Source organism: Daucus carota, chromosome 3 (assembly GCF_001625215.2).
Source record: "Daucus carota subsp. sativus chromosome 3, DH1 v3.0, whole genome shotgun sequence".
Taxonomy (NCBI): domain Eukaryota; kingdom Viridiplantae; phylum Streptophyta; class Magnoliopsida; order Apiales; family Apiaceae; genus Daucus; species Daucus carota.
The window spans coordinates 25,489,760-25,505,594 of record NC_030383.2 but is presented as its reverse complement, the minus strand read 5'-3'; the positions used below and the strand labels follow the sequence as shown (position 1 = coordinate 25,505,594).

The window sequence follows — 15,835 nt, the reverse complement described above, 5'->3', positions numbered from 1 at the left end:
TCCCAGAGGTGGTTTCATGTCAAAATGACAATCCTACGATTTACAGTGAATTTTGGAGCGTGGCTGTGACAATGATAAAAAAAATTCTGCTTTGACTCGCTGAGATAAATTTGAGTACCATCTTTGAGCGAGTATTTGAACTAGCTATACTAATTGGTTTAAGCTGAAATTTTGAGGATAGCAAGATATTATGTCAGAGGTTAAAATGGAAAAGGTTTCATGTGAAGATGATTAGTTATGGAATTTTGAAAAATACTAGAAAATAGAGCATTGAAATGGAGATCTTGTTGTTGATTTTTGAAGAGTGCGACCCCGGGATAGTCCACTTCACTTTGAGGATTAAATTGATATGTTGAGGATTAATTCTCTAGTTCGAGGAATTATTTTTATTTCAAGAATTAGTTTTCTACTATGAGGATTTATTGTATATTTAATTGAAATAGCAGAATAAAGTAGACTATTTTGTGCAGAGATTGCTGTGTTATTGATTTGAGGTTTGCTCAATTTTAAAATACACGGTGTCCAAAATTATAGTATTTTATTAATTAGTTTGATGAGATTCCGAGCTGATTATGTGATTGGATTACAAGTGGCACTACGCCATATATGGCCTATCGCAATGGTGCAAACACGAGTGTTGCAAAATTATGTTGCATTAGAGGCACTAATCCATACCTATCGCAACGATAGCCATTCATGTCCATTTGATGTTGCAATAGCCAACACTATATGTTGCATAGAGTATTGGTAAAATAATTTTTGTAATATGATAATAAAATGTGCATATAATATGATTAATTTATTAAATATAATATTTTAAACATGAAATATTAAAATATAATTATTATATCAAATAATCAGATTATACTTAAAATAATAAAATTTGAAACTAATTAATTATTTCTAAGCAATTACAATGCAACTGAATTACATTTTTAAAAATATCAAATACATAATAAATTTATATTTTTAAATAATTAATAAATTCAAAGTAAACTGAAATATTAATATAAAATATAAAAAATAAATAAATTTGGGTGTTCCCGCTGCTGAAAAAGCGAGCGGCAAACTTTCCCCCCCCCCCCCGTTTCATTTCGAGAGACAAAAACAAACAAAACAATTAATCGGGGCTTTCAAACACAATACACACTCACTCCGCTCACACAAACAAAACTCACTCACCTCCGCTCAAACTCACCCCTCTCCGCTGCTCAAATCCACCTCTCCGCTCAGATACACCGTCTCCGCCGCTCACACTCACCTGTAATTAGGTAAATTCGGGGTTTCAGGTTTTCAATCATGGCTTCGATTCAGGGCTTCGATTCAGAGCTTCTTCAATCGACGGAATTAGGGCTTTCTTTTCTTCATTTTGTTTTTACGTTGCTTTTCACTGTTATGTTCTTATTTTGTGTCTTTATTTTCCTTAGGGCTTCGATTAAATTGGGGTTTTACTGGAACTAGGGCTAGCTTCGATTTGCAGCTTCGATTTGCTTGGATTTAAGGTAAAATCCGCTATAATCCTTTGATTTTCACCTTGAATACATGCTTTGTTTTTGATTTTATATGTAAATGTATGTGTATTTTGTGTTGTGATTCTCTCTCTCTCTCTCTCTCTCTCTCTCTCTCTCTCTCTCTCTCTCTCTCTCCCTCTCCCACCCACACTCTCTCTGTCTGTCTCTCTGTCTCTCTCCCCTCTCTCTCTCTGTCTCACTCTCTCCCTCCCCCCTCCCTCTCACACTCTCTCTGCCTCTCTCTCCCCCTCTCCCCCTCTGTCTCTCCCCCTTCTTAGAGTCTATGTTAATTTGAGCTATTTGACTTAAGTTTTGTATTTTTTTTAAATTTTATATGTAAATGCTTGTGTAATGTTGTGTATTTTTTTAGATTTGAATGATTTAACTGTTCAACTTGTGATATCATATAATTACTGTAAATGTGTGTTTGCTTATAACGATTTAAGATTTGTATGGAATTAAGTAATTAAGTATAGTTACTGTTAAATTAAGAATAGCATATAATAAATTAAGATAGTATTCCTGATATAATAATATTTAGACTTTGGATGTTCTTTTTTTCTTAAGCTTGTCTTGCTCTGTGCTTTATATCCATGGATGTTCTTCTGTGTATATAGAATTGATGTTTGCCATGTACTTAACTGTGTTAGTTAGACTATAATTATGTGCTTAGATTCCCTGATTTTCTTATGTTATGTATCTTGTGGAGTGTAACCTAAATGATATGAATATATGCTTACTTGATAAATGCTTACTGTGTTAGCAGTATAAGAGAATTAAGTTAGCTAGCTTAGAAACGATTGTGCACTGCCGTCGATTTATTAATGGTTCAATGCATTGGGTAGTTTTGTACTCTATAACCCGTATACCTCTGGATTGACATTATATATTGTAGGAATCTAGGAATGGTGAGATGTGCGTAAGTACATTTAATCATCATAATATAATATATTGTTAATCTATTTAAACTTAATTTCAGACTATATCTAAGTAGAAATTAGGAACATGTATTACTAACTAATTATTCTTTTAATTAATAAAGTCAATAATTGGATAAACTGCTAATATTATAAGTTAATAACATGTAGTGATGGATGCTGAGGAAACTTGGACCGATCTCCCCAAATATAGTGAACAGTACATTACGGGTGTAAAGGCATTTCTGCTAAATGCCTTCCCCAAATTTGCTGTTGGTGATGAGATGACCTGCCCTTGCAAAAAGTGCAAGAACATCAAGTGGCAGAGTCACGATCTTATCTATGATCATCTCATCTGCAATGGTCCTTGTCCAAAAGATCAGAACCCAGTGGTCAGCAATGTCAATTACTATGGGGCAATTGAAGAGATTCTTGAAGTCGATTATTGGGGAGTTTATTCAGTGGTATTATTCAAGTGCTGCTGGTACCAAGAAGAAAAGGACTTGTATGGGCTGACTCGAGTTAATTTCAACAAATTATGGCATAAATTTGATCCATATGTCGTGGCATCACAAGTTCAGCAAGTGTTCTACGTAGAAGATCCTACTGAAAAAATGTTGTACAACGTTATCAGGAAAATGCCACGGGATTGGTGCGATGTCGAATCTGAAATTGCAGATGATGATAAAGATGATACAAATTTACATAAAGAAATCAGTCTTGCTGAAATAGAACATGAATTCAATGATGCTAGTTGGTGTAGAGATGATGTGCCACCAAGACAAGTCCCACTCTAGTATTGGTGTATTTAATTAAGAATATAATTTTAATTGTTTAGTAATTGCCACTTGTCTCATGTAATGAGTTCTGTATTTTGAATATGCTAGTGATTGAGTTCTGTATTTTGAATGCTAGTGATTTAGTTTTGTATTTTGAATGCAATTTGATAATCTAAGTAGTTGCTTTTGCTATTACTTAATTTGTAGGTGCAATTTAATTGTTATTTTCCGATTTTATGCTTTATTATTGCTTTATTATTGCTAGCATTTCTAAATTTATTATTGCATTATTTATGCTTTATTATTGCATTATTATTGCTTTTCGTGCTTCTAATGGAACTCTGTCCATTTCTTGCAGGATGGAAGAATACGTAAACCTCAGATTCCATCACCAGGGAGAGTTTTTGAGTACAGCATATGCTGGTGGGGAAGAAACCGTCATAGGGGATGTCGAGTGTGATAGGTTTTCGTATACTGTGTTGATGGAGTATATCAAGGACGACCTGAAATATTCAGAGATTGGAGGTGTCTACGTTTACGAGGGCAAGCCATGGGGTTGGAAGTTGTTGTCAAATGATGCTGACCTCTCTGCAGTGGGTCAAGGGCTCAATAATTTTATTGACTTTTACATTGACAACGTTGTTGATCCTACTATTGAGCCTATCAAGCAAATGCAGCCGCACGTAATTATAAGGCCAAGACAGGGAGTATTTGCAGGTATGGCTATGTTGTCTGTCGTTTGTATTAGATATGATATAATGTTAGACAAATAGATTATAGAGACTGTGATCATAATAATTATTAGAGCAATTTGATCTAAGAGACTGTGATATAAATATATATATATAAGAATGATGGTGGACACAGGATCAATAGATTGTAATATATGTAATATATTTGTAATAGATGCCTAAAACCAAAACTTATGTTTGCAGATAAAAAACAAAACAGACGTGTGTTTGTTACCACTTATCAGTTGCAACAGCAGCAAAAGAAGAAGGCAATTCAGACTAGGAGTTCATTGCAAGCTGTCACTCGGAAGTCTCCGCGGCTGAATAAGGTGCAAGCAACCCCAGATAGACTTGAAAGTGAAAAGGCTGTTGCTGCTAAGCGGAAACTGGACTTACCGGATCATTCTCGTGAAGAAGAAAAAATGGGAGAAAATAAACTGAAGGTTAGATAAAAATGAAAAAATGGACTGTTGCTGCTGCCTTAAATTGTTTGAGTTTTAGGCCTTTATAATTTTATTTTAGATTGCCAATAAGTAGTTTACTGAATTTGTCTTGCAGGATTGCGATCTTCCCCCTCCACCGCCTTTAACAGAGTATGAAATGCAAAAGGCTGTGAGAGTGAAGAGGAATAATGAAATATTTTTCGCTCTCAATTTACCTACACTCTCAGTTGAAGTTAGAAATTCTATGGAAAAAGTAAAAGGAAAAGGAAAAGGAAAGGAAAAGGAACAAGCTGGCAGTGATGATGAATATGATCCGGGTGAAGATAACACAGCTATAAGTGAAGAAGATGTTGGATCGGCCACTAAAGCGAAGGTATTAATTTATTGAACTCTTTCAAGTTCCAATACTAAGAAATTATATCTGGCTTAAATAATAATACAATGTAGGAGTAAAGATCTCAATATTTTATTGCTCTAAATATTTAGATGTCTAGATAAATATTTTATTGCTATAAATATGTCTTGTTTTGTTGCTCTAAATAAATAGATGTCTTATTTTTTCTATTAATTTTTAAAACTACCTTGATATGTAATCTACTGCATTTCTCAGAAACCAAAAGCAGAGAAGAGCAAGGTGCTTATTGGACGTGGACCTACAACTCGTTCGCGAGCTAATGTCGCATCCAAGAAGCTTCAACATGTTGAACCTGTAACGGAACATATGCCAGACCCTGTAATCGAACATGTTGAACCTTCTCTACTTGAGATTGTGCCAGACCCTAGTGAAGCACGAGGTTCAATGGAAGCATTTTGGGCTATGCGAAAGCGGCAAAAGGAAGAAGAAGCTGCTGCAAAGGCTTCTGAAGCTGCTGCAAAGACTTCCGAAGCTGCTAAAAAGGCTTCTGCAGCTGCAAAGACTTCTTCGGCCCCAAAGGATTCAACAACTGCAAATGCTTCAGGAGCTGGTTCTGTAAATGCAGAGGAAAATATAAGCCCTGAAATCGAACAAGACGAGGAAGACGAGGAAGCAGGTTAAGTATTCTTTTATATATATAAACTTGCATCTTTTGTTTTGTTACCAAATATGCACTACTCAGTAGCTTGAATTATTGTTGGCATGCATATATATATATATATATATATATATATATATGTATGTATGTATGTATCAGTTTTTTTTCACATCTCATGTACTTGGTAATTGTAGTTGAAGTTCCGAAAAGGCCAAGAGGAAAGACTAGGATGGACAAAGTTCACGCCAGAACCTCTGATAAAAGAGTTGTTCTTCAAATGAACGAACGCTTCCAAGCTGTGTCGGACGACAGCAAAATCAGTGCTGAACTAAGCAACTTCTTGGGGACACTTGCGAAGAGATGTGTGTCCTTCACTTATGTCAGTTGGCGTGATGTTCCAAAGAGTTTAAAGAACACAATGTGGAATTATGTTAAGGTATTATACCCTCTTGCAGTTTGTTTCTCTTTTGCATTTTGTCTCTCTTTTTTCTATTCGTAGGTTTCTTTTTTTTCTATTCATGTTTTGTACCTTGAGATATATGGAAAGTTGCTGTTGATGTGTTTCGCAATTTTAATTTATTTTCAGCAAAGGTATATTATACCTGATGAATGTGAAACTTGGGTACTGGATACCATTCATGCATCTTGGAGATGCCGAAAAAGTAGAATTAAGGAGGCACATTACAAAGCATATCCAACTGATGAAGAAAGGCTTGAACATAGGCCCGATGATATTCCACTGGAGAGTTTCAAAATGCTCCTCGCATATTGGAATGACGAGAGTATTCAGGTGGCATTATGAAATTTAACTACAAGTTTATTTTGGTTACAAATTCAACTTGCATTAATTTATTTATGTCCTGTTTTTGTAGTATAAAGCAAGAAAAAATGCAAGAAGTCGTAGCAAATATGCGGAGACGCACACTGCAGGTCCAAGGAGTTTCGCACAAATTCGAAATGAAATGGTATGTCATATTAAAGATTAGCCGCAGGATACATTCAATTTATATGCTATGCCCTGCCAAGCATAGATATATATTTTAAAATTATAAGTCAGTTAAACATACAAAATTGTGTACTCATGTTTGCCTAAATCTTACTAGACGAAGGAGGCTGATGGTACTGCACCATCGGATGCAGAAGTTTTTGTCAAAACTCGTAAGCGAAATCCTGGCCGCAAGTACAAGACTGATACCAAAAAAATCACAGAGAAAGTTGTGAGTATTTTATTTTCAGAGTCTTGTACATTTGTGCATTTGTCAATTTAATTATCTTTTCATTTTAAGTATATTGTCCATGTGTATCTTTTTTAGTTTAAAAAGTCACTGTTTCAATATTAGCCAAACGACCCCCATGATCCATCTTAACTAGTAAGTACTGGTAGTTTTGCTATATGAAAGCGAAAATCATAATATACATGCATTAAGAGTCTGAACATTATGTTAAAATGAACATTATGTTAAAAATTGAAAATGTACGAAAATCAGATTGCATTAAGAGTCTGAACATTATGTTAAAAATAAATAGGCCTAATATTGCTCATTATCTTCTACATTATTTGTACAGTTTATTGCTATAAATATTTATCTTTTTTACTTTAAGTCACTTTTTTTTAATTTAAGCCAAACGACCCATCAACTTGTTTAATATATCGCAGTTTCATGTGTATTCATTTAAAGTATATTTTCCATGTGCATTTCTGTTTTGTAGGACGATATCGAAAAACAAATCAAAATATCAGGAGATGGCACTGATGAGCTACTACTTTCTGGTGGCAAGAAGCATGGGAAGACTTGGCTTTACGGGAGGTGTCCAAATGCAGCCAAAGTCCCTCGCAGTACAAGTTCAGGGAATAGTTACGTGGAAGACCTGGCATGTAAGATCAAGGAAAGTCTGGCCGAAGATGTCAAGGAATCAGTGAGCAAGCAAGTCCAAGAAGAAGTGGATGCTCAAGTAAACAAGAAGGTCCAACAAAACTTGACCTTGGCGCTTAAAAAAATTGCGGAGGCAAACCCAGGCATCAAAATTAATATGGAGGATTTTTGTCCAACAGCTTCGAGTGATGATGAAAATGGTACGCCTATAACTGGCGGTGCTAGCTGCTAGCTTCGAGTTGAAATTCATAATTAGCAAATAACTAACTATTTTAGTTATGTTGCCATCAGTTGATATGATTACTCCGGACCATGTGAAATGGCGAGTTTGTTGATCGAGAGAGTTGAGTGATTCAACTCCCTAAGAAAAATAAAACATTTTTTTTGCGTAAGAGGCCGGGACGGCGGTCCAGTGAAGGGCTATTTGGGTATTATTGAAATATGATAATACTTTGCTGCCAAAGACCAATGTGTTGCCTTATATTTGGTACCTGTGAATTAGGACATGCTTCTACGAAGTGTGATCCCGTACTATTACACGTGCTGATCAGCTGTGATAGTACACCCGTCAGTGGAAGTTTCAATCAAAATTTATGATTTGATTACTTAAGCTAATATTGCTTTTGTTTTCCATTGGATACTACTGTTTCTTATCTCTTTACTTCCAGAAGGATAGCACTTATTAATGCTTTACATTTAAGCATTATATATATATATTGTTGAGCCTTCTAGTTGCTCATTCTTCCTTGTTGTTGCTGTGCTAATCTTTGAGTTACAACTGTTATGATTTACTTCAAAAGTTTGCTTTATTTCAAATACTCTGATTTCATTCAAAAGAAATTATATCTTGTGGCTCTTGCCTTTCTTATTATCTTGCTGAGCATTTTCGCTCACTCTTGCTATTATTTCTAACCCTTTCAGCTAGGGATTGAGATGTCACCTGTATAAGCTGCGCGTAAGATTGATGCTAGACGAGATTGCCAGGGAGATGTTTACAAGAGTAGTTCTGGTTAGAATTGATTTATTTCAGTCCAGTTGTAAATAGATTTATTTATTTGGTTATCAGTTATTCTTCTTATCGAAGTTTAGATGATAATGTAGTTTAAGTTTGTAATAAGATTTAGGATTTTGGTTTCTAATTTCAATGCTGTAACCTATTAGCGATCCTGTTTTTAGGGGGTCAAAGTGATTTGATTTAAATCTCTTTTAAAATTTTCCAGATTTTCAAATATCTGTTTTACCTTCTTCCGCAAATACAGGTTTTCAATTGTTTTTGTTTTAGTGGCACCAAATCCAGACCCCCGGATTTGAGGGCTGTCACAGTTGGTATCAGAGCTATAGGTTATAAGTTATTGAAATCAGAATGTAGAGTGTGATAGGATTTTGTTTAGTGGAACCTCATATAGAGGTAAGTCAAGACTATTGGTTATAGTCTTTGTTGATGGAACTGAGACTGAGTTTGGAGTAATGATTCTGAGTAATCATTTTGGGTATATCCTAGTTTCCATATCTAGAGCTAGTGAGTTTGGATCTCAAGAGAAACATTAGTACACCTTTAGTTGCCAATCTCTCAGAGCTTGATGTTGACTTTCTGACTAACCATTGCCAGCTAGACTTGTGGAGAAACCTATCTAGTCTAGAATGTTCCTTGTCATCTCTACCACTTTTGAGTGTTTGTTCGAGGGTCATCTATTGTTTCTATAGAGACATATAAAATAAGTATGAGAATTGTTGGGTCAGAGTAAGAAAGGTATATAGTTCTCGGTTTGAGAGCTTATATAGATTTCGTGTTAAAATACTAGATATAGTGCTATGAGTAGGCTAGAACGTCAACGCTCTACAATGTTGATTGTATAAAGTTGAAGATGGCTTCTTATCGTGTCAAGCTGGATAGGACTTTTTACTAAAGTAGATAGCGGTGGTGGAATCTTTGGAGTCGTGTACGAATCGGCCAGAATATTAGAACATCGAGAAGAACTGCTAGAATCGAAACGAGCCAGAGGAATCAGTCAAGAAGGCATCTGTGAAAATCTTGGTAATACCTTCCTCATTCGTTGATTATATTGATTATTTTTCGCCTTAGTGAATTGTTTTGATATCTCTTTCATAGAGGTATTTGATGAAGTATCAGTTTCTCTTTTGCGTAAGTTATCAAATGATGCTTATGGTTATTGTATCTTTTTTTGACTATTCTTTTCATCGAACCTAGCACTTTTGAAATCTATCGATTTTGACATCTTTTCATAGAGATTTTTATTAGAAATTATATCTTCTCTCTCATGAGTTATAGAATGATACTTTTGCTTACAATATCATTATCAATTATTCTTTTCATCGGAATTAGTACCTTTGCTATGTATTCATTTCTGAACCTAGAATGTCTCATTCATCAAAAGACAATCATTGTTAGTTGATTTCTGAACTTCTCTCATATTTTTTTTTACTCTAACTGAGATGAACAACCCTACTTATAGGGGACACAAGGACTATCTGTCTGTGTGATAGAAGTTTGATGGGACGTCATCACTTGTGTGTTGTGCATTACAAGAAGGCTAAATACCTTTAGTAATATCTTTGTTAAGATACGCAACATTAAGTTCTCTTGATCATATTGATCTCTCAGTATTTCCTTATTTAAAATCAGTTTTGCTTTGCGAACTGATATAGCTAACATTTGCTTTGATGTCTAAAATATGATATTATAAGATTTCATGATTCTTATTTGCCAATCAATTCTGAGGGTATGCCAGTCAAGTTTGAACGAGCTAATACGGCCAGTACACTTCAATATTTTGTATACAAAAACAGATCACGATGCGACTTGCAAGAAAAAGTATGCTCTCATTCTTTCTTCGCGGATTCCGAGGACGGAATCCTTATAAGGGGGGAAGTCTGTGACGACTTAGAATTTTCTGCAATTATTTATTAATTGTTATTAATTTTCGAAAAGAGCTGGAATAAAATTTTATATTTTATTCTGATTGTTGGATTTTCAAAAACAATTATATGAGTTATTGCAATTATGTGAATGATTGTATTATTTGAAAATTTGGTGAGATTTAAATATGTGATTAAATGTTTATGTGCAATTTTAATTATTTACTTTTGATGTGAGCTGTGGATTTATAGTTTTGAATTATTTTATTTTCTTTTGATTTCAAAATCAATAATTATTTTGATTTGAGCCCAAAAGTTTTGTCGGATTAAAACTACCAAAATATTCTAGTTTTGATATTTTTATATTTTGTCGGATTCAAAAGTATTTGAATTTTTGCAAATGATTATTTTAATAATTTGCAATTTAAAATTTATTTTGAGTACTATTCGTGAAAGTAGAGAAAGACTTTGAAAATATTCTTTTTGCAAATATTGTGTATTCAGGGTATTTAGAATTTTTGTAAAATTTTATTTTTAAATCTGTGAATAGATTTTGGATCCCTGAATTCTTATATATTATTAAAAATAGTATTAATTCGAGATGTGCTAGTTAAGAGTTTTTATACATATAAAATAAACTTTCTTAAAAATAATATATCTGTTATGTTTATAAATAAGTGAGGTGTACATGTGTAGTAGACTAGTAGTACACGCTGCAGTTGCGTGGGGAATAAAAGAAAAGAAAACAGAGTAATCTAAGAGACTGTAATTAGTTTTGGGGCGGTCGAAAGAAAAAGAGCAGAGGCGGCTTAATCAGGGTTCTTCACTTTCTTCTTTTATTCCCAATCGATTGCTTCCCGGTGGTAAAGATTAAGTCTGTGTGTTCGTATACGTGTATATACACACGTCTGTGCGTGTGTTTGTGTTGTTGCGTGAACCACAGATGGGGGCTGGTGGTGTTTGGATTGTATTGAATCGGAGGTGGTGTCGAGGTTTTTATAGTCGGCGATAGGTGGCTTCAGGGTCGCGGCGACGCTGCCAGATTCGGAGATGTGGGTTTGGCAGAAATTGTAGTCATCGGGCGGAGGTGAGAGTCGATGGCTGAAGAGGGTGCACGAGGGGAGAAAGACGTGGTGGTGGATGGTTTGTTAGTCCCCGGGATTGGTTGTAGTTGAGATGAGATTACAGAGGCTGCAGAGCGGAGTTGAAAGCTGGGTGAATTCGATTATGGTGGGTGGGCTGGGCTCGATGGATTATAGTGATGGTTTGTGAAATTACAGGCGATAGTATGTGTTTGAGTTGAAAGTGAAACAGGGATAGTTAGTCCAAAGAAGAGAGTCAGTGACAGTGAGAGATTGGTGAGGGTTATGATTCTGATTGGGTTGAAATCTGCTGGTGTTTGTAGTTGTTAAATGAACAGGGAAAGGCTGGGAATTGTGTGGTGATTAAAGGAGAAAGGAGGGCTGGTGGCTGGTGTCGTGTTCGGTGATTATATTGTTGTGTTGCAGCGCTGATCGTGGGGTTATAGAGAGGGCTGAAGCGAAGATTGGGTGATGGATGAAGGTTATGATGATTTGAGGTCGGAAGTTTATGAGGGAAGGGAGATGGATCAAGTCTTGAATTCAGGTGTAGGTGTTGTTTGTGTATATGAGCTGGAGTTAAGGACAAAAGGGGTCGGGGAAGCCAAATTACAGGTCTGGTAGTTGTAGTAAAGGTGGGGGATAGTCGTGTGAGGTTGCAATATGTTGGATAGAAGGTATAAACTTTTAAATTCAGTTTGCTGTTCTGTTTTTGGAGTACTGTTTCGGAGAAGTTTTATTTTGATTGGGTGATCGACCATTGAATGGAAGTTGTAGTTTATGATTCCTAGTTTATTTGGCCGCTGATTTTGCATCAATCGGAGTAACGAGCTAGGAGTTATGTCAGTTTTAGTATAGGTTGTCAATAACCTACGGAATTACTAAACACTGAACTTTGGAGCAATGTTTCACCTAGCTAAACACCTTAATTCGATTTGAAATTTTAAGAGATGATAGTGTACTGAGTATAGAAGATCCCAGAGGTGGTTTCATGTCAAAATGACAATCCTACGATTTACAGTGAATTTTGGAGCGTGGCTGTGACAATGATAAAAAAAATTCTGCTTTGACTCGCTGAGATAAATTTGAGTACCATCTTTGAGCGAGTATTTGAACTAGCTATACTAATTGGTTTAAGCTGAAATTTTGAGGATAGCAAGATATCATGTCAGAGGTTAAAATGGAAAAGGTTTCATGTGAAGATGATTAGTTATGGAATTTTGAAAAATACTAGAAAATAGAGCATTGAAATGGAGATCTTGTTGTTGATTTTTGAAGAGTGCGACCCCGGGATAGTCCACTTCACTTTGAGGATTAAATTGATATGTTGAGGATTAATTCTCTAGTTCGAGGAATTATTTTTATTTCAAGAATTAGTTTTCTACTATGAGGATTTATTGTATATTTAATTGAAATAGCAGAATAAAGTAGACTATTTTGTGCAGAGATTGCTGTGTTATTGATTTGAGGTTTGCTCAATTTTAAAATACACGGTGTCCAAAATTATAGTATTTTATTAATTAGTTTGATGAGATTCCGAGCTGATTATGTGATTGGATTACAAGTGGACTTGTAATTCAGATTTGGATAATATACATGGTTGTGTTTTAATGTGATTAGTTGTTTGTATATGATCATATATAAGATTATATACATGATTTACTAGTTTATATTTATATTGATATAAATATCAAAGCATGTAAATTATGTGTTACGTGCCAAGGTGATTACTTGTTCAACTGTCTGATACTATGTGTATATATTATTTGTATATATTATATGATTATATTACGAAGGGTAGTAATATAATTTTGATTCTGCGAATTGACGACTTTCTGGATTGCTTTCAACTGAAATATTATACTGCTTTGATATATAGTCTCTCGAGACGCGTGCATCAACGATTGTCAGAAGCAAGCAAATAGCGTGGCAAGGCAAGTCAGAAATATTTTGATAAGGCGATATTGTGCCGTAAGATAGTCCAATAGATTATAGTCATTTCAGAATTAGCGATTGAGGCCAATCTAGGAATCTCGAGTAGGTGACTGTGTGTCACCTGTTTCTGTCAAAGGCAAGTATTTCTATTCTTCTGTTATTTATTAAGAGCAAGTGATTTTATTCCACAACCTTTAATTATTGCCAATGCAATTATTATATTCTGGACTTCAATTCATAGAATATCATATGCTTGGAATTTAACTGTTGTTCGATATTCCATATACCATACAGATACTCAAATAATGATTGAATTCAATACATTCCAATGATTGAATTCACTACATTCTAGTAATCATTCTACTAGAATTCTCGAATTACTTCTAAGATAGATAGTGGAAAACTATGCTATCCAGATATACTCCAAATAGTACCGAGTTGAAATTCATAATTAGCAAATAGCTAACTATTCTAGTTATGTTGCCATCAGTTGATATGATTACTCCGGACCATGTGAAATGGCGAGTTTGTTGATCGAGAGAGTTGAGTGATTCAACTCCCTAAGAAAAATAAAACATTTTTTTTGCGTAAGAGGCCGGGACGGCGGTCCAGTGAAGGGCTATTTGGGTATTATTGAAATATGATAATACTTTGCTGCCAAAGGCCAATGTGTTGCCTTATATTTGGTACCTGTGAATTAGGACATGCTTCTACGAAGTGTGATCCCGTACTATTACACGTGCTGATCAGCTGTGATAGTACACCCGTCAGTGGAAGTTTCAATCAAAATTTATGATTTGATTACTTAAGCTAATATTGCTTTTGTTTTCCATTGGATACTACTGTTTCTTATCTCTTTACTTCCAGAAGGATAGCACTTATTAATGCTTTACATTTAAGCATTTTATATATATATATATTGTTGAGCCTTCTAGTTGCTCATTCTTCCTTGTTGTTGCTGTGCTAATCTTTGAGTTACAACTGTTATGATTTACTTCAAAAGTTTGCTTTATTTCAAATACTCTGATTTCATTCAAAAGAAATTATATCTTGTGGCTCTTGCCTTTCTTATTATCTTGCTGAGCATTTTCGCTCACTCTTGCTATTATTTCTAACCCTTTCAGCTAGGGATTGAGATGTCACCTGTATAAGCTGCGCGTAAGATTGATGCTAGACGAGATTGCCAGGGAGATGTTTACAAGAGTAGTTCTGGTTAGAATTGATTTATTTCAGTCCAGTTGTAAATAGATTTATTTATTTGGTTATCAGTTATTCTTCTTATCGAAGTTTAGATGATAATGTAGTTTAAGTTTGTAATAAGATTTAGCATTTTGGTTTCTAATTTCAATGCTGTAACCTATTAGCGATCCTGTTTTTAGGGGGTCAAAGTGATTTGATTTAAATCTCTTTTAAAATTTTCCAGATTTTCAAATATCCGTTTTACCTTCTTCCGCAAATACAGGTTTTCAATTGTTTTTGTTTTAGTGGCACCAAATCCAGACCCCCGGATTTGAGGGCTGTCACAACAAGGCCAAGAATGAAACTACAAGTTGATTCCAATTTCAAACAACCGAAAATGAACTACAAGTTGTTTTCAACTTCAAACGGGTCTGGAATGAAGCTACAAGTTGTTTCCAACTTCAATGTAGTCAATAATGAAGCTACAAGTTGTTTCCGGGCTCCAACGAGCCAAGAATGAAACTACAAGTTGATTCCAATTTCAAACAACCAAGAATGAAGCTACAAGTTGTTTTCAACTTCAAACGGGTCTGGAATGAAGCTACAAGTTGTTTCCAACTTCAATCTAAGTTGTTTCCGGGCTCAAACGAGCCAAGAATGAAACTACAAGTTGATTCCAATTTCAAACAACCCAAAATGAAGCTACATGTTGTTTTCAACTTCAAACGAGTCTGGAATGAAGCTACAAGAAACACAACTTCAATCTAGTCAATAATGAAGCTACAAGTTGTTTCCGGGCTCAAACGAGTCAAGAATGAAACTACAAATTAATTCCAATTTCAAACAACCGAAAATGAAGCTACAAGTTGTTTTCAACTTCAAACGTGTCTGGAATGAAGCTACAAGTTGTTTACAACTTCAATCTAGTCAATAATGAAGCTACAAGTTGTTTCCGGGCTCAAACGAGTCAAGAATGAAACTACAAATTAATTCCAATTTCAAACAACCGAAAATGAAGCTACAAGTTGTTTTCAACTTCAAACGAGTCTGGAATGAAGCTCCAAGTTGTTTACAACTTCAATCTAAGTTGTTTCCGGGCTCAAACGAGTCAAGAATGAAACTACAAGTTGATTCCAATTTCAAACAACCGAAAATGAAGCTACATGTTGTTTTCAACTTCAAACGAGTCTGGAATGAAGCTACAAGAAACACAACTTCAATCTAGTCAATAATGAAGCTACAAGTTGTTTCCGTGCTCAAACGGCCAAGAATGAAACTACAAATTAATTCCAATTTCAAACAACTGAAAATGAAGCTACAAGTTGTTTTCAACTTCAAACGAGTCTGGAATGAAGCTCCAAGTTGTTTACAACTTCAATCTAGTCAATAATGAAGCTACAAGTTGTTTTCGGGCTCAAACGAGTCAAGAATGAAACTACAAGTTGATTCCAATTTCAAACAACCGAAAATGAAGCTATAAGTTGTTTTAAAATTCAA

At 34.9% G+C, this 15,835-nt stretch overlaps 1 protein-coding gene across 1 annotated transcript; it reads left to right on the top strand.

The window, feature by feature from the left end:
• The first annotated feature begins 1,091 nt into the window (after nucleotides 1–1,091).
• On the top strand, nucleotides 1,092–7,500 carry LOC135151435 (uncharacterized). The gene is made up of 11 exons (XM_064089884.1): nucleotides 1,092–1,271; nucleotides 1,428–1,502; nucleotides 3,566–3,924; nucleotides 4,143–4,381; nucleotides 4,497–4,754; nucleotides 4,992–5,412; nucleotides 5,589–5,830; nucleotides 5,981–6,184; nucleotides 6,267–6,359; nucleotides 6,498–6,611; nucleotides 7,105–7,500. The coding sequence occupies exons 3-11, from the start codon at nucleotides 3,567–3,569 to the stop codon at nucleotides 7,498–7,500; spliced, it is 2,325 nt and encodes a 774-aa protein (XP_063945954.1). The 5' UTR covers nucleotides 1,092–1,271; nucleotides 1,428–1,502; nucleotide 3,566.
• Nucleotides 7,501–15,835: the final 8,335 nt, after the last annotated feature.